The sequence below is a fragment of the Loxodonta africana genome, chromosome 12 (genome assembly GCF_030014295.1).
Source record: "Loxodonta africana isolate mLoxAfr1 chromosome 12, mLoxAfr1.hap2, whole genome shotgun sequence".
In the NCBI taxonomy this organism is placed as follows: Eukaryota; Metazoa; Chordata; class Mammalia; order Proboscidea; family Elephantidae; genus Loxodonta; species Loxodonta africana.
The window spans coordinates 96,594,209-96,618,151 of NC_087353.1; the positions used below are offsets into that span (position 1 = coordinate 96,594,209).

At 41.3% G+C, this 23,943-nt stretch overlaps 1 protein-coding gene across 1 annotated transcript; it reads right to left on the reverse strand.

Moving 5' to 3' along the window:
- Positions 1-9,858: 9,858 nt before the first annotated feature.
- On the reverse strand, positions 9,859-10,893 carry LOC100661654 (olfactory receptor 10AC1-like). Its single transcript, XM_003416604.1, has one exon. The coding sequence runs from the start codon at positions 10,891-10,893 to the stop codon at positions 9,859-9,861; it is 1,035 nt and encodes a 344-aa protein (XP_003416652.1).
- Between the last annotated feature and the right edge of the window lie 13,050 nt (positions 10,894-23,943).

Consider the following 23,943-nt stretch of genomic DNA (forward strand, 5'->3'; position numbering starts at 1 on the left):
GTAAAAGAATGTTTTCTTCTATGTTTAAACCTTTTATTGGGTTCTTATAATCGTGATGACATATAATACTTGTCCTTTTGCGACTGGCTGATTTCATCAGCATAATGCCTTCCAGGTTCATCCATGTTGAGATGTTTCGTGAATTCATTTTTTATCGTTTTATAGTATTCTATTGTGTGAATATACCATAATTTGTTTATTCATTCACATGCTGATGGGCACTTAGGTTTCCATCTTTTTGCTATTGTGAACAGTGCTGCAGTGAACATGGGTGTACATATATCTATTCGTGTGACAGCTCTTATTTCTCTAGGATATATTCCAAGGAATGGGATTGCTGGATCATATAGTACTTCTATTTCTAGCTTTTTAAGGAATCATCAAATCTATTTCCAAAGTGGTTTTAACATTTTACATTCCCACCAGCAGTGTATAAGTGTTCCATTCTCTCCACAATATCTCCAACATTTATTATTTTGTATTTTTTGGATTAATGCCAGCCTTGTTAGGGTGAGATGATATCTCGTTGTAGTTTTGATTTACACTTCTCTAAACCCCTGGTGGCATATTGGTTAAGTGCTACAGCTGCTAACCAAAGGGTTGGCAGTTTGAATCTGCCAGGCGCTCCTTGGAAACTCTATGGGGCAGTTCTACTTTGTCCTATAGGGTCTCCGAGAGACGGAATTGACTCGACGGCACGGGGTTTGGTTTTTTGGTTTAATGGCTAATGATTGTGAGCGTATCCTCATGTATCTGTTAGCTGCCTGAATGTCTTCTTTGGTGAAGTGCCTGTTCATATCCTTTGCCCTTTTTTAATTGGGTTATTTGCCTTTCATGTTTGAGGTTTTACAGTATCTTGTAGATTTTAGAGATTAGATCCTAATCGGATATGTCGTAGCCAAAAAAATTTTCCCAGTCTGTAGGTTGTCTTTTTACTCTTTTGGTGAAGTCTTTGGGTGAGCATAGGTGTTAGATTTTTAGGAGCTCCCAGTTATCTAGTTTCTTTTCTGGTGTTTGTGCATCTTTAGTTGTGTTTTGTGTTCTGTTTATGCTATGTATTAGGGCTCCTAGCATTGTCCTTATTTTTTTCTTCCATGATCTTTATCGTTTTAGATTTTATATTTAGGCTTTTGGTCCATTTTGATTTAGTTTTTGTGCATGGTGTGACGTGTGGGTCTTGTTTCTTTTTTTTTTGCAGATGGATATCCAGTTATGCCAGGACAATTTGTTAAAGAGACTGTCTTTGCCCCATTTAATGGACTTTGGGCCTTTGACACATATCAGCTGCTCATGTTGTTGTTGTTAGGTGCTGTTGAGTTGGTTCTGACTCACAGTGACCCTATGTACCACAGAATGAAACACTGCCTGGTCCCTTGCCATGGTCACAATCATTGTTATGCTTAAGCCCATTGTTGCAGCCACTGTGTCAATCCATCTCATTGAGGGCCTTCCTCTCCTTCGCTGACCCTCTACTTCACCAAGCATGATGGCCTTCTCCAGGGACTGATCCTTCCTGACAATATGTCCAAATTATGTAAGACTCAGTCTCGCCATCCTAGCTTCTAAGGAGCATTCTGGTCATACTCCTTCCAGGACAGATGTTTGTCCTTTGGCAGTCCATGGTATATTCAATATTCTTCACCACACCACAATTCAAAGGCGTTGGTTCTTCTTCTTATTCATTTGATCCAGATTTCACATGCATATGATGTGATTGAAAATACCATGGCTTGGGTCAGGCGCACCTTAGTCTTCAGGGTGACATCTTTGCTTTTCAACACCTTAAAGAAGTCTTTTGCAGCAGATTTGCCCAATGCAATGTCTCTTTTAATTTTTTGACTGCTGCTTCCATGGGCGTTGATTGTGGATCCAAGTAAAATGAAATCCTTGACAACTTCAGTCTTTTCCCCGTTTGTCATGATGTTGCTTATTGGTCCAGTTGTGAGGATTTTTGTTTTCTTTATGTTGAGGTGTAATCCATACTGAAGGCTGTGGTCTTTGATCTTCATCAGTAAGTGATTCAAGTCCTCTTCACTTTCAGTAAGGAAGGTTGTATCAGTTGCCTAAAGCAGGTTGTTAATAAGTCTTCCTCCAATCCTGATGCCCTGTTCTTCTTCATATAGTCCAGCTTCTGTCAGTTTGTTGTACTGTGGGGGCTTGCATGTTGCTGTGATGCTGGAAGCTATGCCACCACTATTCAGATATCATCAGGGTCACCCACGGCAGACATGTTTCAGCTGTTTCCAGACTAAGACAGACCAGGAAGGCGGACCCAGCAGTCTACTTCTGAGAAGAATTAGCTAGTGAAAAACCTTAAGAATAGTAGTGGAACATTGTCTGATATAGTGCCAGAAGATGAGTCTCCCAGGTTGGAAGGCACTCGAAAGACGACTGGTGAGGAGCTGCCTCCTCAAAGTAGAGTCAACCTTAATAATATGGATGGAGCCAAGCTTTCAGGACCTTCATTTGCTGATGTGGCATGACTCAAAATGAGAAGAAGCAGCTGCAAACATCCAGCTACTCATAGGTGGATGAATTTATGTCTGGATTCTCAATTCTGTTCCAGTGGTCTATGTATCTGTTGTTGTACCAGTACCAGGCTGTTTTGACTATTGTGGCAGTATGATAGGTTCTAAAATGAGGTAGTGTGAGGCCTCCCACTTTGTTCTTCTTCAGTAATGCTTACTTATCTGGGGCCTCTTCCCTTTCCATATGAAGTTGGTGACTTGTTTCTCCATCTCGTTAAAAAATATCGTTGGACAAGCGGCCATCTAAGATGCATCAATTGGTCTCAACCCACCTGGATCAAAGGAGAATGAAGAACACCAAGGTCACACGATAACTATGAGCCCAAGAGACAGAAAGGGCCACATGAACCAGAGACTTACATCATCCTGAGACCAGAAGAACTAGAGGGTGCCTGGCCACAACCGATGACTGCCCTGACAGGGAGCACAACAGAGAACCCCTGAGGGAGCAGGAGATCAGTGGGATGCAGACCCCAAATTCTTATAAAAAGACCAGACTTAATGGTCTGACTGAGACTAGAGGAATCCCAGCGGTCATAGCCCCCAAACCTTCTGTTGGCCCAGGACAGAAACCATTCCCAAAGACAACTCATCAGACATGGAAGGGACTGGACAAAGGGGTGGAGAGAGATGCTGACGAAGAGTGAGCTACTTGTATCAGGTGGACACTTGAGACTGTGTTGGCATCTCCTGTCTGGATGGGAGATAGGAGGGTAGAGAGGGTTAGAAACTGGCAAAATTGTCACGAAAGGAAAGACTGTAAGGAGGGAGCAGGCTGACTCATTACGGGGAGAGTAAGTGGGAGTATGGAGTAAGGTGTATATAAGCTTATATGTGACAGACTGGCTTGATTTGTAAACGTTCACTTAAAGCTCAATAAAAATTATTTTAAAAAATCACATTATTCTAGGACAACATGCTAATATTTATATATTATCTCATTTCTTTTCCTGTCTCTTCTGTGATATATTTTATAGTTGTAAGTTAAAGGGAAAGCCATAATGTGTAACGGAAATAGAGAATTCAATTTCAGCTTTAAAAATAAAATCATGTGTATTAAGTGAAAAAAAAATATCATTGGAATTGCATTGTATCTGTGGATTCCTTTGGGTGGAATTGACATTTTCACAATGTTGAGTCTTCCTATTCATGAGTAAGGTATGTTTTTCCACTTTCGTAGGTCTCTTTTGGTTTCTTCCGGTAGTGCCTTGTAGTTTTCTTTGTATAGGTCTTTTACATCTCTGGTTAGATTTATTCCTAAGTATTTTATCTTCTTGGGGGCTATTGTAAATGGTATTGATTTGGTGATTTCCTCTTCGAAGTTCTCTTTGTTATGTAGAGGAATCCAACTGATTTTTGTATATTTATCTTGTATCTTGAATCCTTTACTGAATTCTATTAGTTCTAGCAGTTTTCTTGTGGATCATTTAGGGTTTTCTGTGTATAAGCTCATATCGTATGCAAATAGGGGTACTTTTATTTCTTCCTTACCAATCTGGATGCCCTTTATTTCTTTTCTAGTCTAATTGCTCTGGCTAGGACCTCCAGCACAATGTTGAATAAGAGTGGTGATAAAGGGCATCCTCGTCTCATTCCCAATTTCAAGGGGAATGCTTTCAGACTCTCTCCATTTAGGATGATGTTGGCTTTTGGCTTTATATAAATGCACCTTATTATGTGGAGGAATTTCCCTTCTATTCCTATTTTACTGAGAGTTTTGTTGTTTTTTTTGTGCTTTAATTGAAAGTTTACAAATCAGGTCAGTCTCTCATACAAAAGCTTATATGCGACTTGCTATGAACTCCTAGCTGCTCTCCCCCTAATAAGACAGCGCACTCCTCTCCACCCTGTATTCCCCGTGTCCATTCAACCAGCTCCTGTCCCCCTCTGCCTTCTCATCTCCCCTCCAGACAGGAGCTGCCCACATAGTCTCAAGTATCTACTTGAGCCAAGAAGCTCACTCCTCACCAGTATCATTTAATGTCTTATAGTCCAGTCCAATCCCTGTTTGAAGAGTTGGGTTCAGGAATGGTTCCAGTCTTGGGCTAACAAAAGGTCCAGGAGAGGTCAGCACAACTGGACTAAACCAAAAGCAAAGAAGTTTCCTGAATACAACTGAGCATTTCAAAGGCCAGAGTAGCAAGGACAGGGGTCTGGGGGCCATGGTTTCAGGGGACATCTAGAGATTAATGACCTAAAATAAACCGGTATTGGCCATTTTGAAATGGACAATCATATGGTCTACTATGCTTGAAATGACAAAGTGAAGAGGAATTGTGTTGCGTTCGTTGTCAAAAAGAACATTTTATTTCTAAGTAACTACTATGTTATAGGAGAAATAAAAATGGAAATTGGAAAATATCTAAACAAGAACAAAATTTATTAATTAGAAAATAAGACACACTAGAACCAAATGTGTTACTTTGAGGAAAATAAGATGAATAAAATTGACAATCTTCGATAAGATTGAGGAAGACAAAAGTGAGAAGACTAAATAAAACATGCACAAAGAGATTGATAAAGGGGCCATGGAAATAGAGATCATAAAAACTATTAATATTATGTCAGTAAATTTGAAAATATTGGTGAATTATGCAATTTCCTAGAAAAATACAACTAAACAAAACTAGCTTAGTAATAGACCTATAACCATTAACAAAATTTAATTGATAATCAAAAATTTACTCATTATCAAAGTAAAAACATCCCAGATCCAGATGGTTTTACAGATGAATTTTACCAAACATTCAAGGAACAGGTAAACTCAATTTTATACACACTGTTCCAGAGTAAGAGCCATAGTGGCACAGTGGTTAAATGCTAGGCTGCTAACTGATAGGTCAGCAGTTCAAACCCACCAGCTGCTCCATGGGAGACAGTTATGGCAGTCTGCTTCTGTAAAGGCAGATCTACTCTGTCCCATACGGTTGCTTTGAGTCTGAATTGAGCATCAGGGTCAATGGGTTCCAAAGCAGAATAAAAGGAAATGTTCCAACACTCATTTTATAAAGCTTAAACTTTATAGACATCCTATTAAACCCAGACAATAAAAAACAAGAAAATAATATGCCAGTTTCACCTATAAACATGAGTGAAAAAATATTAGCCAAACAATTTCATATATAAAAAAGTATATCATGACCATATTGGTTTTATCCCAAGAATACAGGTTTATATTTCAAAACATCTTAAACATAATTTACTATGTTAACACACTAAAGGAATAAAACCACTTGATCATCTCAATGGAGGCAAAAAAAGCATCTGACAAAATCAACACCCATTCAAGATAATAATTCAGAGCAAACATGAATAAAAGAGAACTCACAACCCAATAAAGAATATCTCATTCCCTGGATGGTGCAAATGGCTAACACACCTAAGGAGCACAGCTCTACTCTGAGACAAATGGTGCTGTCATGAGTTGAAGTAGAATCGATGGCAACTAATTTTTACCAGCAACCTACAGTAAACATCATATTATTAGAGAATTAGTAGAAACATTCTCTCTAATGACTAGGATAAATTGAAGATGTTCACTATCACCACTTCCATTAACAATTGATCTGGAAAGCCTGGCCAATAAAAAAAGAAAAGAAAAAAAATTTTTTTCTAAGAATTGGAAGGGAAGAAGCCCAACTTAGTTACGATATTCTGTATAGACAGCCCAAGAGAACTTACAGACAAACTGATCTAATTAAAGAATCCAGGAAGGTGTTATGGACACAAGATTCTGGATACAAGATAAATGTACAAAAATCAATTGTGTTCCTATGTGCTAAAAAAAAAAAAAAAAAAAAAAACTGGAGACAATTAGAAAAGTATAACTAAAAAAAAAAAGAGAAAATATACAATAACCACAAACTCTCTATAATGCCTAGGACTAAATAAAATTTTTAAAACTGCATGAGATATTTATTGAAAAAAAATCATGAAACTTTATTGAAAGATGTAAAATCAGAGATAAATGATGAGATAAGCCATGCCGGTGGATGGAATAAGGTCCCTAGGTGGCAAAAACATTTTGTGCCTGACTGCTAACCTAAGGTTTGTGTTTCAAACCCACCCAGTGGTACTACAGAAGAAAAGGCCTGGTAATCTGCTTTCATTAAGATTACAGCCAAGAAAACACTATGGAGCAGTTCTGGGGGTCCATACCTCCCTAGTACTTCTCAAAATTGTCAAGGTAAGTTTGAGAAACTTTCACAGGCAAGAGGAGCCAAGGAGACATGCCAACTAGATATAACGTGGTCTTGTAACAAAAAAGAGATTTTAGGTAAAAACTAAGAAAATTTGAATAAACTGTAACTTTAATTAATAATAGTAATAACCACAACAATATATCAACATTGATTCATTAACTGTAACAAATGTACCATACTAATGTAAGGTGTTAATAATGGAGAAACTAAATGCAGGGTACACGACTCCTCATGCGTGTCTTAGGAAAAGGTTCCCTCCCACAGAATCTAGTCTTGGGGGTACAGTCAGATCTATCAAGTTTTCTGAATGTAGTTTTTAAACAAGTTACAAAGCTGCTACTTTGAGGTTCCTTGGCATTGCTAAGCTGAGTCCAGTAATTGCCAACTGGAATCCAGAGCCAGCTCTGACACTCTAAGACCCTAGAGGAGGATTCAATCTTACAGATTTTCATCTTTGGTAGGATTCAGAAGCTGTGTCCCTGACCCTACAGTCAATATGTGAGACCCCCAAAACAATCCAGACCTTTTCTATAGTTCATTCCTCTGTCAAATATTTATTAAGAACAGTCAAGTTCATGGATCTTGAAAATAAGAATAATGTCAGAGAGCTGGCTTTAAAGAGCTCACAGTCTTTGTGTTTGGGGATGGGCGGGAATAAGGCAGATGCTAAACTTATATTTTAGAGTGACAGAAGTTAAAACTGAGGAAGGGGGAGGGGAGAGTACAAGTAGGGCTTCACAGAGAAGGTGATGTTTGAGCTGACCCCTGAATGATACAAGGGATTTTTGTAGAAGGAAAGAGAAAGTATACCAGCGACAAAAAACAGCATAAGCAAAGCATGAAAAAGTATGAAAGCTTGCTTATATTTTGTGAATAGCTTAAATTAGATACAGTTTATTTTATATGCAGTGAAGTGCACAAATTTTAAGTGTATATCGTGAGGAAATTTTGCACATGTAGCCTGGTGACAGAACGGTTAATCACTCTGCTGCTAACAGAAAGATTGATGGTTCAAACCCATCCAGCAGCTCCACAGGAGAAAGACCTGGAGATCTCTCTTGAAGATTAAACCAAACCTGTTACCATCAAGTTGGCCCAACTTATAGCAACCCTATAGGACAGAGTAGAACTGTCCCATAGGGTTCCCGAGGCTGTAATCTTTACAGAAGCAGACTGCCACGTCTTTCTCCTGAGGAACAGCTGGTGGGTTCAAACCACTGACCTGTCGGGTTATCAGCCAAGCAATTTACCATTGTGCCACCAGGATTCCTTCCCGTAAAGATTACAGCCTAGAAAACCCTATGGGGCTGTTCTACTCTGTCATATGGTATCACAAGTTGAAATCAACTCACCCGCACCTAACAACATAGTCTACCCATGTAACTGTCACCCAGATCAAGACATAGAACATTTCCAGTGCCCAAGCAACCTCCCATGTGCCACCTCCCAACACCAATCCTTTCCCCAGGTAACTGCTACTATGAAATCAAGCTGCATAGATTCGTTTGCCATTGGCCTTTGTTTAAATGGAGCCATACCATATACATTCTTTGTGTCTTGCTTTTATACTCATATCATGTCTGTGTTGTCAGTATTTTTTGCTAGTATCCATAGTTGATTCTTTTTTGTTGATGTGTTGTATTCCATTGCATGATGTGCCACAAGCTGTTTATATCTAGTCTGTGTTGATGGACATTAGGGTTGTTTTCAACTTTGTCTGTTATAACTGATGCTGCTATAAACTTCTTGTACATTAGAACTCATTTCTCTTTAAAAGATACTATATGGCTGTAGTTTAAAGCAGGGGTTCTTAATCAGGAGTGCTTTTTCCCTTTAGGGGGCACTTGGCAATGTCTGATGGCATTTTTGATTTCGCAACTGGGGTGGGAAAAGAGTGCTCATGGCATTTAGTGGGTAGACACCAGGGGTGCTGCCAAACATCCTACCAAGTACAGGACATCCCACAACAACACAGAATTATCCAGTTCAAAATGTCAGCAGGAGCCAAAGAACTAGATTGGAGCCAGATTTTGGAGGTCCTCGTATGCTTTCCACTACCTGTCTGGCAGTCTGTTGTACTGTAGTGGCTTGTGTGTTGCTGTGATACTGGAAGCTATGCCACCAGTATTTCAAATACCAACAGGGCCACCCCTGGTGAACAGGTTTCAGTGGAGCTCCAGACTTAGACTACAAAGAAAGGCCTGGTGATCTACTTCCAAAAATTAACCAATGAAAACCTTATGGATCACAACAGAACATTGTACAATTTGCTTGCTTTGGACATGTCTTAGGCATCTAGTGCTGCTATAACAGAAATACCACAAGTGGATTTCTTTAACAAAGAGAAGTTATTTCCTCACAGTAAAGTAGGCTAAAAGTCCAAATTTAGGGCATCAGCTCCAGGGGAAGGCTATCTCTCTCTGTCGGCCTTCTCATCAATCTTCCCCTGGACTAGGAGCTTCTACATGCAGGGACCCCAGGTCCAAAGAACATGCTCTGCTCCTCGCACTGCTTTCTTGCTGGTATGAGGTGCCCCCCACCTCCACTTCCCCTTCTTTTTTATCTCTTGAGAGATAAAAGGTGGTGCAGACCACACCCCAGGGAAACTCCCTTTACATTGGATCAGGGTTGTGACCTGGGTAAGGGTGTTACAATCCCACCCTATTCTTCTTGAACATAAAGTTATAATCACAAAATGGAGGACAACCACGCAATACTGGGAATTATGACCTAACCAAGTGGACACGTATTTTGGGGGGACACAATTCAATCTATGACAGACACATTATCAGGAGGGATCGATTGCTGGAGGAGGACATCATGTTAGGTGAAATAGAAGGCCAACAAGGGCATGGGAGACCCTCAGTGAGATGGATTGGGACAATAGCTGCAACGATGGATTCCAATATGCCGGCAATTGTGAGGATGATGCAGGACCAGGTAACATTTTGTCCTGTTGTACATAAGGTCGCTATGAGTTACAGTCAACACAACGGCAGCAAACAACAGTTACATGCCATACTGAGATTTATACCCAGTAGGCTTTGGGGAGCCATCAATGGCTCTGTAATGGTGAGGTTTCCATCAGTGGGGCAAATTCAAGGACAGATATCACCTCGTATATGGCATCAGGTGAGATCGGCTTGGTGGACAGAGCCTGGTGTACTCTGGCCGGCCACACGCTGGAGGGCGCCCTGCATGTCCCGGTTCCGCAGTGTGTAGATGGCTGGGTAGAGCAGGGGCGTGAGGTTGATGTAGATGAGCGAGATGAGTTTGTCCTCCTCCAGGGAGCGGCTGTGGAGGGGTCTGGCATACATGGCCGTGGCACAGCCATAGTGGAGCACAGCTACCGTGAGATGGGATGCGACGGTGTTGAAGGCCTTTTGGCGGCCCTCGGCCCCACCAAGGCCCAGGATGACGAGCAGCACCCTGGTATAGGAGAGCAGAATCAGGACGAGAGGCAGCACCAGCAGCAGAAGGCATGCTGCCAGGAGCACATGTTCCTGCAGGTCCCGGTTCCCACAGGCCAGCACCAGCACCGCCGGCAGGTCACAGAAGACGTGGTTGACCAGGCCGCCATGGCAGAAGGGCAGCTGGAATATGGCAGTGGTGAGGCTTAAGGCTAGGATAGAGCCACCGACACAGCAGGAGGCGAGCAGGCACCAGCAGAGCCCTGAGGTCATGAGCTGAGGGTAGTAGAGAGGCCAGCAGATGGCCAGGTAGCGGTCCAGGGCCATGGCAGCCAGCAGCAGGCACTCTGAGCCCCCCAGAGCCACAAAGAGACCCATCTGGGCAGCACAGGTGGAGGCAGCTACAGCCTGGCCCCCAGGAGGCAGGAGGAAGCCGGCCAGCATGCGCGGGGTCAGCACCAGGGTGTAGGCCACCTCGACAGCAGACAGCGAGCCCAGGAAGAAGTACATGGGGGTGTGCAGGGCGGAATCCATGACAGCCAGGCCCAGAATGAGCAGGTTTCCCGCAAGTGTGGCCAGGTAGAGAGGCAGGAGGAGGGCAAACAGCAGCACCTGGAGCCCTTGGGGCCACCCTGAAAAACCCAGGATGACGAACTCCTTTGGGTTTGTCCAGTTCCGCTCAGGCCAGTGGCTCATGTTACCACCTGGAGGATGGGGTGGGGGAGAGGTGTGCAGGCTGGAGGGGAAAGCCATGGTGACATAGCCCTCCAGAAAATACAGTAAAACCTGTGAAAACCAGAACTTGTGTAAGGCGGAAACCTGTCAGAGAAGATATGGACTGAATCGTCCCCCAAAACGTGTGTCAACTTGGCTAGGCCACGAGTCCCAGTAGTGTGTGGTTGTCCACCATTTTGTGATCTGATGTTATTTTCCTTCGTGTTGTAAATCCTACCTCTGTGATGTTAATGAGGCAGGACTCAATCTACAGAATTAAGTTGTACCTTGAGTCAATCTCTTTTGAAATATAAAAGAAGGAATCCAGCAGAGAAGAGATGGGACATCATGCCACCAAGAAAGAAGCACTGGGAGTGGAGCACATCCTTTGGACCCAGGGCCCCTGCACTGAGAAGCTCCTAGACCAGATGAAGAATGATGACAAGGACCTTCCCCCAGAACTGACAGAGAGAGAAAACCTTTTCCCCTGGAGCTGGTGCCCTGAATTTGGACTTCTAGCCTCCTAGACTGTAAGAGAATAAATTTCTGTTTATTAAAGCCATTCACCTGTGGCATTTCTGTTATAGCAGCACTAGATAACTAAGACAGAATTAAAACTCAAATATTTTCCACTAAAACAACTGACAGAAAAGTGGTAAGACTGCACCCTGTCAAAGGGCAGTCCTGTTGAAGTTCCGACTCTCACAGGTTTCACTATATATGTCTCTTACCTCTCCTGGGCCCCGGAACCCTATGCCTAGTCTTCTCTGATCTAGCCCTTGCTTCCCACACCCCCACTCCACTACTCTGCCCAATCTAGTACTTTCCATCCCTCATTTCCATAGTCCAGTGCCGTGGAGGAATCCAAGTGTCCTGACACACTGCTCACTCTTCCTCTGCTCTCCTGGCCTCACGTGCTTCCAGGCACCCAGGTGTCATCTTCCCAGCCTTGTCCACCCATACACTGCTTCTTTCTGTCATTCTGAGTCCTGCATCACCCCTACCTAAGACCCTAGGCATTCTGTTTTTGAGCCAACAGAGATGAGGATGAGAAGCCGAACACTAGTGGAGGGAGGGATTCCGGTTTCTTTGGGGCAACCTCTCTATTCAGCAGGCTGCTGCTGAGGAAGAGAGATGGTGGGTCCCGCAGACAAAATCTTGAGGATTAAGGGGTTTGATTGTATTACAATCTTCTGTTCTCAGAGGCCCATTTTACACCTGCACTCCTGGGGGAGCTCTGTGTTGACGGACCACTGGTATCCCTCTTCTCACCTGCCCTGACCTTTGTTTTTGGTTTTATTTTCCCATTTCTTCCCCTCAGCTGGATTCAGATCAGCTCCATGGTAATCCTGGACCCTTCATCTCTCTCTGATCTAGTTATAGGGAAACAACTAGACAAGGAAAAAAAAAAAAAAAAGGAAAGACGTCCACTCCTCGTCATGGTGAGTGGCCACTCTTCATGAGTGACAGCACCCACTTTCATGGCTTATGATGCTGAGAATTCCTAAATCTATCTCAAGACCAAAGTCCTCCTCTTAGCTTGTTGTTGCTGTCAAGTTGATTCCAACTCATAGCAACCCCAGGTGACAGAGTAGAAATGCCCCACAGGGTTTCCTACACTGTAATCTTTACAGGATCAGATCCCAGGTCTTTCTCCTGCAGAGCTACTATGTGGGTTTGTATCACCAACGTTCTGGTTAGCAGCCAAGCACTTGGACATTGCGTCACCAGGGCTGCTTTCGTCTTAGCTATGTCATGAGCATTTCCACCAATGCTTCCCATCAACATTTCGAGTTCAGCCTGTCCCAAACGAAATTCATTATTTCTAACCCAACATCTCCCTCCTCCTGTGAATAGAAGACCTAGCCCAGTGCCAAAATTAGAAATCAGGAAGTTATTCTAGATTCATTGCTTCTCCCATGCCTTCAAGTACACTGGGCACCACGTCCCATCACATACACCTCATACTCCCATGAGTTCTTGTCCTTTCTCTCATGACTGGCTCTGGCTCTCATCCCTGAATGATTCTAACAGATCCTAAATTGTCCTCCAGCCTACCTCCTTCTAATGACTTTTTCATACCGCCAACTAGAATGATGTTTCTAAACTACAGCTATCTGTTCTTTGCTTAAATATCCCTTCTTTTTTCTTTTTTTTTAATCATCACCAGTATTTATTTCCAAAACTTTTTGTCACCACAAACAGAAACTCAGTACACCTTAGCAATAACTCCCCAGTATCCTCTCTCCCCAACCCCTAGTACCCTGTAACCTACTTTTTGTCTCTATGCATTTGTCTATTCTACATATTTCATATAAATTTAATTCTACAATATTTGTCCTTTTGTGTCTCGTTTCTTTCACTTAATGTTTTCAGGTTCACCCATGTCATAGCATGTATCAGAACTTCATTTCTCTTTATGGATGAGTGATAAAGATGTGGTATGGATAGAGACCACATTTTATTTATCCATTCATCTGTTGATGGACACTTGGGTTGTTTCCACTTTTAGCTATTGTGAATAGTGCTGCAATGAACACTCGTGCACAAGTATTTGTTTGAGTCCCTACTTTCAATTCTTTTTTAAACCCAGGAATGAAATTGCTAGGTCATATGGTAATTCTATGTTTAACTTTTTGGGGAGCTAAATATCCTTTCTCTACCTTAGAATTAAATCCAAGCTCCTTAGCATGGAGTTCAAGGTCCCTCACAACTTGATTTCCTTCCTCTATTCCAGATTCTTCTCATGCTGTTCTCCATTGTGCACCAATACTCCAGTCAGAGTGACTCCCATTCCTGAAAACATCGTGTCTTTGCACATACTCCCATTTCCTGGAATCCCCACGTTATCTACCTGGGAAAGTTCTATTCATCCTTCAAGGCTGAACTCATATGCAGCATTCTGGGTAAAGACTCCGCGCTCCGAGTGTGTTTGGTGTCAACCTTTACTTCCACAGTTGTTATGGCAACTCCACTAAACTCAGTTTCCTGGAATCAAAGATTGGAGTCGTATTTGTCTCTGTTGTTTACGGAGTTATTGTGTGTGAAGGAAAAAGCTAATTAATCCTCGTTTCTTCCAAATTTGTGCTTCTTCTCAGTATCTCTATCACTGTTCCTAACCTGAGTTTCTGATCATGGACCTCACTCCTTTTTTTTCTGTACTACAATAAGTTGCCCCAACTTCTGTTGGCTTCTCCCCTAAAATGGCCCTTGGCATTTACCATCAACGTTACTATCAATCTCAGATAGAGTACATGTAATCAATCATCTTTGGGGTCAATGGTCTTCCTCAAAACTACCAGAGTCAGATTCATCTCCTCAACCATCCATCAAAGGTCAATTGCCCTCACCTTTTTTCTCCTCAACTCATTCAACTAACAGATACATTCTTCTCCTTCTCTTCTTCTTCATACATTCTAATCCTTAAAATATTACTCCTTTGAAACCTAACTCAAGCTTACCTTCCTTAAGAAGTCTTACCTGGCTAGGTTGAATCACTGCTTCAAGGCACTTACATACCTAACATGGCCAATGTCCATCAATGACCTTCAAACTACTCAATCATCCTGATGTTGATATTCCATCATCACCTACATAGTTTCTTGCTATTTAGCCAGTAGTTCATCTTCTCACTGGAGGCTGGGAATGTATTGAGGTCATTTCTGTAGAGCATAGGCCAACAACCACCGCATCATGAAACATGAAACCCATCTTCAAGCATCTACTGTGTGATGGTGAACTACTCACAATATATCAGAGTCTGTTTCCTCACCTGTGAAATGAGAACGTTGGACCAGATGATCTTTGTTTCTTCCAGTTCTAATATTTTATGGTTCTATCAAAAACTGTGTTTGTGTTTATGCTTTTATTCCCAGGAAAGTTTTTTTTTTTTAAAGATATTTTGATGTTTCAAAAGCCTATAGAGAAGTTTCAAGTCATTGGTTTAATTTAGAGTACAAACTCAGCAAGAGAGATGTTAGATGAGGCGTAACATTATTGTTGTTATTAGCTGCCTTCAAGTCAGCTTTGACTCATGGTGACCCCATGCACAATGGAACAAAATGCTGCCTGGTCTCACACCATCCCTGTGATCAGTTGTAGATCGGACTGTTGTGATCACAGGGTTTTCAATGGCTGATTTTCAGGAGCGGGTGGCCAGGCCTTCCTTCCTAGTTCATCTGGGTTTGGAAAACTCCACTAAAACCTGTTTACCATTATAGCACCACACAAGCTTCCACTGACAGGTGGTGGCTGTACCTGAGATGCATTGGCTGAGAATAGATCCTGGGTTTACTGGATGCAAGGTGAGAATTCTCCAACTGAACCACCACTGACGCCAGGCATAATACACCATCATTGTTGGGTATCGTGGAGTTGGTTCTGACTCACAGTGATCTTGTGTACAACAGAATGAAACACTGCCTGGTCCTGTGCCATCCACACAATCGTTGTTATACTTGAGCCCATCACTGCAGCCACCGTGTTAGTCCATCTCATTGATGGTTTTCCTCTCTTTTACTGACCCTCCACTTCACCAAGCCTGAGGGGCCAAAGTCCATATCGAAACAGCTCTTTCTAGCTATACCAATGGGTTTGTGTTAGTGTCCATTTTCACATGTGTATGCCAGTGTACAATGTAGTCTTCCTCATCATTCAACTCTGGGGTAGCTTCAGATAACAGGAAAGTTTGGGGGCTGGGTTGGTTTCTATTCCTGCCTCTGCCTCTGATATGCTATGCGATGTTGCCCATGTCACATTTTCTCTCTGAGTCTGATTCCTCCTGTATGCCCCTTGCTGAGGGACTCAGGTTCTGTGACCCCTGAGGGTACACCAAGATATCACTGTCCAGTCCCCTGAGGGCAGGAGTCTGGAGCCCATAGGGCACAGTGGAACAAACAGGGGCTTGGGGCTCACACACACAGCTAGGTTTCAATCTCAGTTCTTTCACTTACCAGCTGTGAGAGCTTAGAGGGAGTTTTAAACCTTTTCAAGCATCAGCAGCATCCTCAGTCCCACAGGATTGTTTTAATGCTTAATAGAAACGATGCATGAAAGCATCTGCCATAGTGGTCCCTGCATGAAGCATGATCGAATGAAAAATATCGAGATATCAAGATATGCTTAAGTTTCTCACTGCTTCCTGCTCCCCATGTACTTGTTACATTCTACTCCAGCTGGAATCTCTGGGTGGCAGATTTATCTGGAGAGATCACATAATTAGGGGAATATAGGAGAAGGGAATGCTTGGGTCTTGGGAGCAGAGGCATGCGGTAAACCAGTATTTCCTTTACTAGAGGCTTTGATCCCAATGCCTTTAAGTTTCCAGCCCATTCCCTACCCACAGCTCTTCCTCAATGCGCTCCCGGACAACTTCCCAGAGAGACTGACATTGCCTCCAACTCACCCTTTGTTTTAGTTTTCTAGTGCTGCTATAACACAAACACCATACATGGGTGACTTTAACAAACAGAAATTTATTTTCTCACAGTTTAGGAGGCTAGAAGTCTGGATTCAGGGTGCTGGGTCTAGGGGAAGCCTTTCTGTCTATGTCAGCTCTGGAGGAAGGCCTTTGTCTCTTTTAGTTTCTGCTCCTGGGTGATCTTCATGTGGTTCGACATCTCTCTTCCCCCATCTCTGCTCCCTTAATCTCTCCTTTTATAGTTTGTAAAAGATTGATTCAACATACACCCCACACTTATCGACTCATTAACGTAACAAAGACAACACATTCCCAAATGGAATTATCACCACAGGCATAGAGGTTAGAGTTGACAACACATATTTTGGGGGGACACAATTCCACCCATAACACCTTCATTGCCAATATCCCCCAGATCTCTCTGAACACTGATGGGAGTGAGATAACAGAATCAAAACGACAACCACTGCTGCTATTACTATTAACCGCCATTTATTGAGCCCTTACAATGTGCAGGCACATTTCTGAGCACTCTGCATGCACCGTATCACTTAATTTTTGCAAGACCACTATGAAGTGGGCGTTATTATTATTAATTTACAGATGAGGAAGCTGAGGCTTAGAGAGATTGGTTTGTTAAAGTTCACAGAGCTTCTCCCTGAGCTAGGATTTGTCCCTAGGTTTGGCTGATTTCAAAATCTGTGCTCTTACGTAGGGAAAGATCTCTCTTCTTTCTATATCTCTCATTTGTTTGTTGTTCCCTATCCAAATGAGGGAAAAATAGAAAGAGACTGAAAGAAAGAGAAAGAAACAGACTTAGAGGCACACATGTAAGGGGTGCACAACCAGGATGAAGCATAAAACCGGAAACAGGCAGAGGTGTGCATGCTGGGGGGCAGTGGCAGGCAGATTAAGACTGAAGACATATACCATTTGGGAGAGTACCCCTGACCAGACGCTGGGTTTCCCTACATAAAGAGAGAGATGGAAGGAGAGGAAGAGAAAGAGAGAGAAAGAAGGAGGAGGAGAAAGATAAGCAGCAGCAGGAAAAGAAGAAGAAACAGCTAGAAGAGAAAAGAGGAGAAGAGGAGAATGGAATAAATCTCTCACATACATGATCAAAGAAAGCCCTGCTCATTCTTCCATCAAATCCAACCATCCCACCAGCCTTCTGGACCTAGGTTTCCCTCCTCACAGGGTTTCTTCTCTACTTCAAACATGAGTTTTGGTTCGTAGGTTCTAGCAGGGGCTTTGAAACCAGTTCCTGGAACCCACACCCCACAAAGAGTCATCTTCCATGGCTTCTTCAATGGCCTCCCTGGAGGAGAAAGACCAGAATACTTAACACTAATTTAACAGCAATATTCACGCTCAGGGCCACCGGGCTCTGAATTACAGCTCTCTTAAGCTCTCACCTCCTAAGTTGCCAAAGCCCACTGCCCCCCTTCCTATCCTGGAAGGAATATAAGTCCTGGCAATGACTTCTGAAAGAGAGGTCAAGTCTGGGTTGAGGAGAAACTGACCTGGATTCTGACTGGAAGAAGTCCAAGTTCCAACCATCATAATAGGGACATACCATGCCTCTGGTTTCCCTTCCACCATCTTCTACCTCACTGCTTACTCACAACTACACTATACAAATATCCCATGATCACTCATTTCTCCCTGACCTTACACATACATCTCCAATATCAGGATGTCCTTTTCCCACCTGGAAATATATTCATTCTTCAAGGCCCAGAGCAAATATCAACTCCTCTGTAAAGGAAAACAATAAAGTTGCAGGGCAGATTGTAGAGGATTTTGTAGTAAACGAGGAGCATAAGGACTCTACCACATCTTTCTTCCTCTCCTCCCCTGATCACCCAACTTCTATTCCCAGGGACTCTCAACAAAAGAAAAGTTACTTAATAGGTTTCCCAGGGCCCACTTAAAAGATATGGCTTGATCCAAAGCTCCAGAGCCTCATTAGTGATCTTCTCTCCCCACTGTGGTGCCAAAGGAACATAGTGGCCTCAGAAGGGTGTAAGCTGGAGTACTTGGGAAATCTTAATTTGGGTATCCTGGGAGAGTTTGAAACTTCTGGGCCAAGGGGCAGGAGGCCCCCTCCCTGCAGTGATGAAGAAATTGTCCGCATCCAGAGCTGGGGTAAACTTGAACCCAGGGGGAATGAGTAGCCCAAAGCAGGTTGGTAGACAATTCTCTGGAGAGAGGAGAGGAAAGTTACTGGTGTCCCCACATTTTCCCAAAGTTTGAACCAAGGGTTGGTTGGAAACTGATGATCTCAGATGGATTGACTGGTATAGTTGATGGGAAGAGATATCTTCATCATCATCACTGGAAACTATTCAAAAGTGCTAAACTACAAAACCCACCAACACAGACTTGTGTTTCCATTGCCTGTTTGCAGGGAAAATTATACCATTGTGGAATATATGATTTTGTATCCCCTGTTCCCATTTAACTTTGAATTATACACATTTTCATGATGCTATATTCTTACCCATTTTCAGTGATAATTTTCTTTATTTTTAAAAATATGAAATACCTGATCCAAAATTAAAAAGGTACAAAATGTTGTCTTTCCCAAGATCCGTTTCCAAACTCATCCAGCGACAACTTTTATCAGGTCCTTATTTTTTCTTACAGAGACAGTCTAAGTATATACCAGATATTTTGCACATGTATGTGTTGCTATTTTTAATTTTACAAAATATTAGCAATGTTCCCAAACTATTATGTGTATTTCTTCTTTCATTGAGCAATATATCTTGGAAATCAGCATTTTTTAGTTTGTTTAACAAACATATGTAGCGTCTACTATCTACCAGACACTGTTCTAGGCAATTGAGAAATATTAGCCCATTCAATCTTCACAGTAACCCTCTTGTGTAGGTACTGTTATTACCACTAAGGCACAAAGACATTGAGTAACTTGCCCAGGAGAGAGAAATAGAAGTATACTGTTGTAAGGCCATTACACTATATGCGAATTGGTATAATATCACATGAAGGCATATTGTAATAACTTAAATATTTATACTATAAACCCTAAAGTAAACAGTAAAAAACACAATAAATAGTTATAGCTAATAAGGTAATAAGCAAGCTTAAAATGATGTTATAAAAACACTCAATTACTTCAAAAGAAGGCAAAAAAGTATAAAAAGGGAAAAAAGAACAGATTGGAAAAATAAAAAACAAATCAATAGGCGATAGATTTAAACCCAATCACATCTATAATCACATTAAATGTAAATGATCTAAATACCCCAGTTAAAAGGCCATGCACATCAAATAGACACAAATGAGTGAAAGGTAAAAGAAAAAAGAAGACACATCATGTTAACACAAATCAAAAGAAAGCTGCAGTGGCTATCTTACTATCAGAAAAAGTGTCTTTCAGAATAAAGAACATTACCAAGCATAAAGAGGATCATTTCGTAATAATAAAGGGGTCAATCAATCAAAAGGACATGACAACCCTAAACATTTATGTGCTTAATAGCAGAGCCTCAAAATACATAAAGCTAAAACTGACAGACTTTTAAGAAAAATAGATAAGTTCACAATCATGGTTGGAGACTTCAACACCCCTCAGTAAAATACTCAGTAGAACAACTAGGCAAAAAATCAGTAAAGATATTGAAGATTTGAAAAACACTAATAACAACTTGATCTTATTGATATTTATTAAAAATGCCAGAAAACACACTCTTTTTAAGTGCACAGAACATTTACCAAGTTAGATCATGTAATGAACTGTAAAACAAATTTCAATAAATTTAAAATGATTCAAATCATATAAAGTATGTACTCTGACCATAATGGAATTACTAAACTGATAACAGAAGGATGTTTTGAAAAGTCTCCAAATATTTGGAAACTAAATAACACACATCTAAATAAACTAAGTATTATAATAACGTGTGCAAAGACCTGGAGTTGGAAAACCAAAAGAGAAGAACATGCTTGGCATTTCTCAAACTGAAAGGACTGAAGTTACAATAGTGAAGGATTCTATGGGCAAAATGCTTAACGACGGAGGAAGCTTCAAAAGAAAATGGAAGGAATACAGAGTCACTGTACCAAAAAGAATTGGTCGATGTTCAACCATTTTAGGAGGTACCATATGATCAAGAACCGATGGTACTGAAGGAAGAAGTCCAAGCTGCACTGAAGGCATTGGCAAAAACAAGGCTCCAGGAATTGAAAGAATGCCAAATTGAGATGTTTCAACAAACAGATGCAGTACTGGATGTGCTAACTCATGTATGCCAAGAAATGTGGAAGATCGCTACCTGGCCAACCGACTGGAAGAGATCCATATTTATGCCTCTTCCATAGAAAGGTGATCCAATGGAATACAGAAATTACCAAACAGTATCATTAATATCACACACAAGTAAAATTTTGCTGAAGATCATTCAAAAGTGGTTGCAGCAGTACATCAACAAGGAACTGCCAGAAATTCAAGCCAAATTCAGAAGAGGATGAGGAATGAAGGATATCATTGCTGATGTCAGATGGATCCTGGCTGAGGGCAGAGAATATCAGACAGATGTTTGCCTGTCTTTTATTGACTATGCAAAAGCATTTGACTGTGTGGATCATAATAAACTATGGGTAACATTGTGAAGAATGGGAATTCCAGAACACTTAATGGTGCTAATGAGTAACTGTACGTAGATCAAGAGGCCGTTGTCCAAATAAAACAAGGAGATACTGTTTGGTTTAAAGTCAGGAAAGGTGTGTGTCAGGGTTGTATCCTTTCACCATACTTATTCAACCCTTTTGCCATATTTAGTCAATCTGTGTGCTGAACAAACAATTCCAGAAGCTGGACTATATGAAGAACTCAGTGTCAGGACTGGAGAGTCATTAATACCTGCGATATGAAGATGACACAACCTTGCTTGCTGAAAGTGAAGAGGATTTAAAGCACTTACTGATGAAGTTCAAAACTACAGCCTTCAGTATAGATTACACCTCAACATAACAAAAAGAAAAATCCTCACAACTGGACCAATAAGCAACATCATGATAAATGGAGAAAAGACTGAAGCTGTCAAGGATTTCATTTTACTTGGATCAACAATCAACACCCATGGAAGCAGCAGTCAAGAAATCAAATGATACATTGCATTGGGCAAATCTGCTGAAAAGACCTGTTTAAAGTGTTCAAAAGCAAAGATGTCACTTTAAGGACTAAGGTGGGCCTGACCCAAGCCATGGTGTTTTCAATTGCCTTATACGCATGTGAAAGCTGGGCAGTGAATAAGGAAGACTGAAAAAGAATTGATGCCTTTAAATTATGGCGATGGCAAAGAATATTGAATATACCACAGACTGCCAGGAGAATGAACAAATCTGTCTTGGAAAAAGTACAGCCAGAATGCTCGTTAGAAGCAAGGATGGTGAGACTTGGTCTCACAAATTTTGGACATATTATCAGGAGGGATCAGTGCCTGGAGAAGAACATTGTCTTAGTTATCTAGTGCTGCTGTAACAGAAATACCGCAAGTGGATGGCTTTGCCAAAGAGGAATTTATTCTCCCACAGTCTAGGAGGCTAGAAGTCCAAATTCAGGGTGCCAGCTCCAGGGAAAGGCTTTCTCTGTTGGCTCTGGGGGAAGGTCGTTGTCATCAATATTCCCCAGTTGAGCAGCTTCTCATTGCAGCACTATTCTTCTGGCTCTTGTTTCTTGGTGGTATGAGCTTCCCAGGTCTCTCTCCTTGCTTCTGTCTTTTATATCTTCAAAGAGATTGACTTAAAACGATCCAGTCTTGTGGATTGGATCCTGCCTCATTAACATAACTGCCGTTAATCCCACCTCACTGACATCATAGAGGTGAGATTTACCACACACAGGAAAATCACATCAGATGACAAAATGGTGGACAATCACACAATACTGGGAATCATGGCCTAGTGAAGTAGACACACATTTTTGGACAACACAATTCAATCTGTAACAGACATCATGCTTGGTAAAGTAGACGGTCAGCAAAAAAGAGGAAGACTGTCAATGAGATGGATTGACACAGTGGCAGCAACAATGGGCTCAAGCATAACGGTTGTGAGGACGTCGCAGGACTGGGCAGTGTTTTGTTTTGTTGTACATTACATAGGGGTGCTATAAGTTGGAACTGACTTGACAACACCTAACAATAACATGTAAACTATGAGTCAAAAAGAAAATGGAAATTCATATTTTGAACTGAATGATTACACACACACACACATCAAAATCTGTGGGATGCTGCAAAAGCAGTGTTTAGAGCAGATGTCAGTAAGCATTTTTTGTAACCAGATAGTACATATGTTGAACCTTGCAGGTCGAGAGACAAAATTGAGACTATTATGTAGGTATTTACATAATGAAAAAGATATTTTCACAGAAATTTTATTGAAGGAATTAAAAATATAATAATCACAAAAATCATATGTTTTTGTAATCCACGCTAACTAATGAGAAGATTGGCATTCCATTGTGGAGGGGATGACATTAATTGGGATTCAAAGACAGTGCTCCCTTATCATCAAAATTTATTGTAAACATTCATCTGTGAATGCTGATCTGTGATGAGATTTTACTACTTCATTTCTGAAAACATCTTTTCACACAGCTGGATATTGTGTGATACCTGATATCAATCCAGGAACATATAACTTTTTCGTCTTTTTTTCTTATCGTGGTGAAATACACACCAAAAGTCTCCAGTTCAACAACTTCTGCGTGTAAAATTCAGTAATGCTATGTTCTTCATATTGTGTAACCATTATCACTATCTTTTTCTGAATTATACCAGCACCATTAACATAAACTAGGAGCCCTGGTGGTGCAGTGGTTAAAGCAATTGACTGCTAACCCTAAGGCTGGCGGTTCAAAGCCACCAACAGCTCCTCGGGAGAAAAATGTGGCAGTCTGCTTCTGTAGAGGTTTACACGCTTGGAAACCCCTAGGAGTTGCTATGAGTCAGAATCAATTGGACAGTAGTGGGTATTATAAACTAACATCATATTATTTTGAGCATTTTTAACCCTTGGAAGACATTTAAATAATTCTATTAGATTCTTCTCTCAATATTTGTCTTTAAGCATATCATTAAATTGCACATTAATCATTTCCAGTTGAAGGTTAGGTGGAAGCTCCTCAATTCCATGGTTAAGTGGATTTTGAAAGATGGAAATTTCATTTGCGCTTGCATCAAGGTTTGAAAAACACTGCTAAAAAGGGGGTGTAAACTGGAAATGTATATTTACTGCACAGTTGCTTGGGAAAGGAGATCTTGTTTCTCGTTTTCCCTTTTGACAGCACAGGACCTGCATAAAGAAATCTGATACTGCTTGTGATTCAAACACTAGTTATCACTGAAATGACTTTCCTGTTTCATGTATAAACACTGTTTTGCCTTGTAGTTTTAGACTGAATTTATTTAAAAAAAATTTATAAAATTGGCAGCAAAAGCTACATTTCTAAATCCATTTGGTGTTTGATACCAGTAATTAAAGGTGGTTCTTATTCAGAAATTTGGACACGAAAGTAAAGAGCTCTGCTATATGTAAGAAAGAACTTTATTTCTAAATAGTGCTGGGGTGGGGTCTGGTGCGGGTACATGTCTGTCCCCTGCCAGTGCTTGATTTCTACCTCCAGGCCCTGGGGGCAG

Bases quoted from the DNA above. Each gene is read 5' to 3' on its own strand.
- LOC100661654 (XM_003416604.1), bottom strand. From the start codon at position 10,893: ATGGCTTTCCCCTCCAGCCTGCACACCTCTCCCCCACCCCATCCTCCA.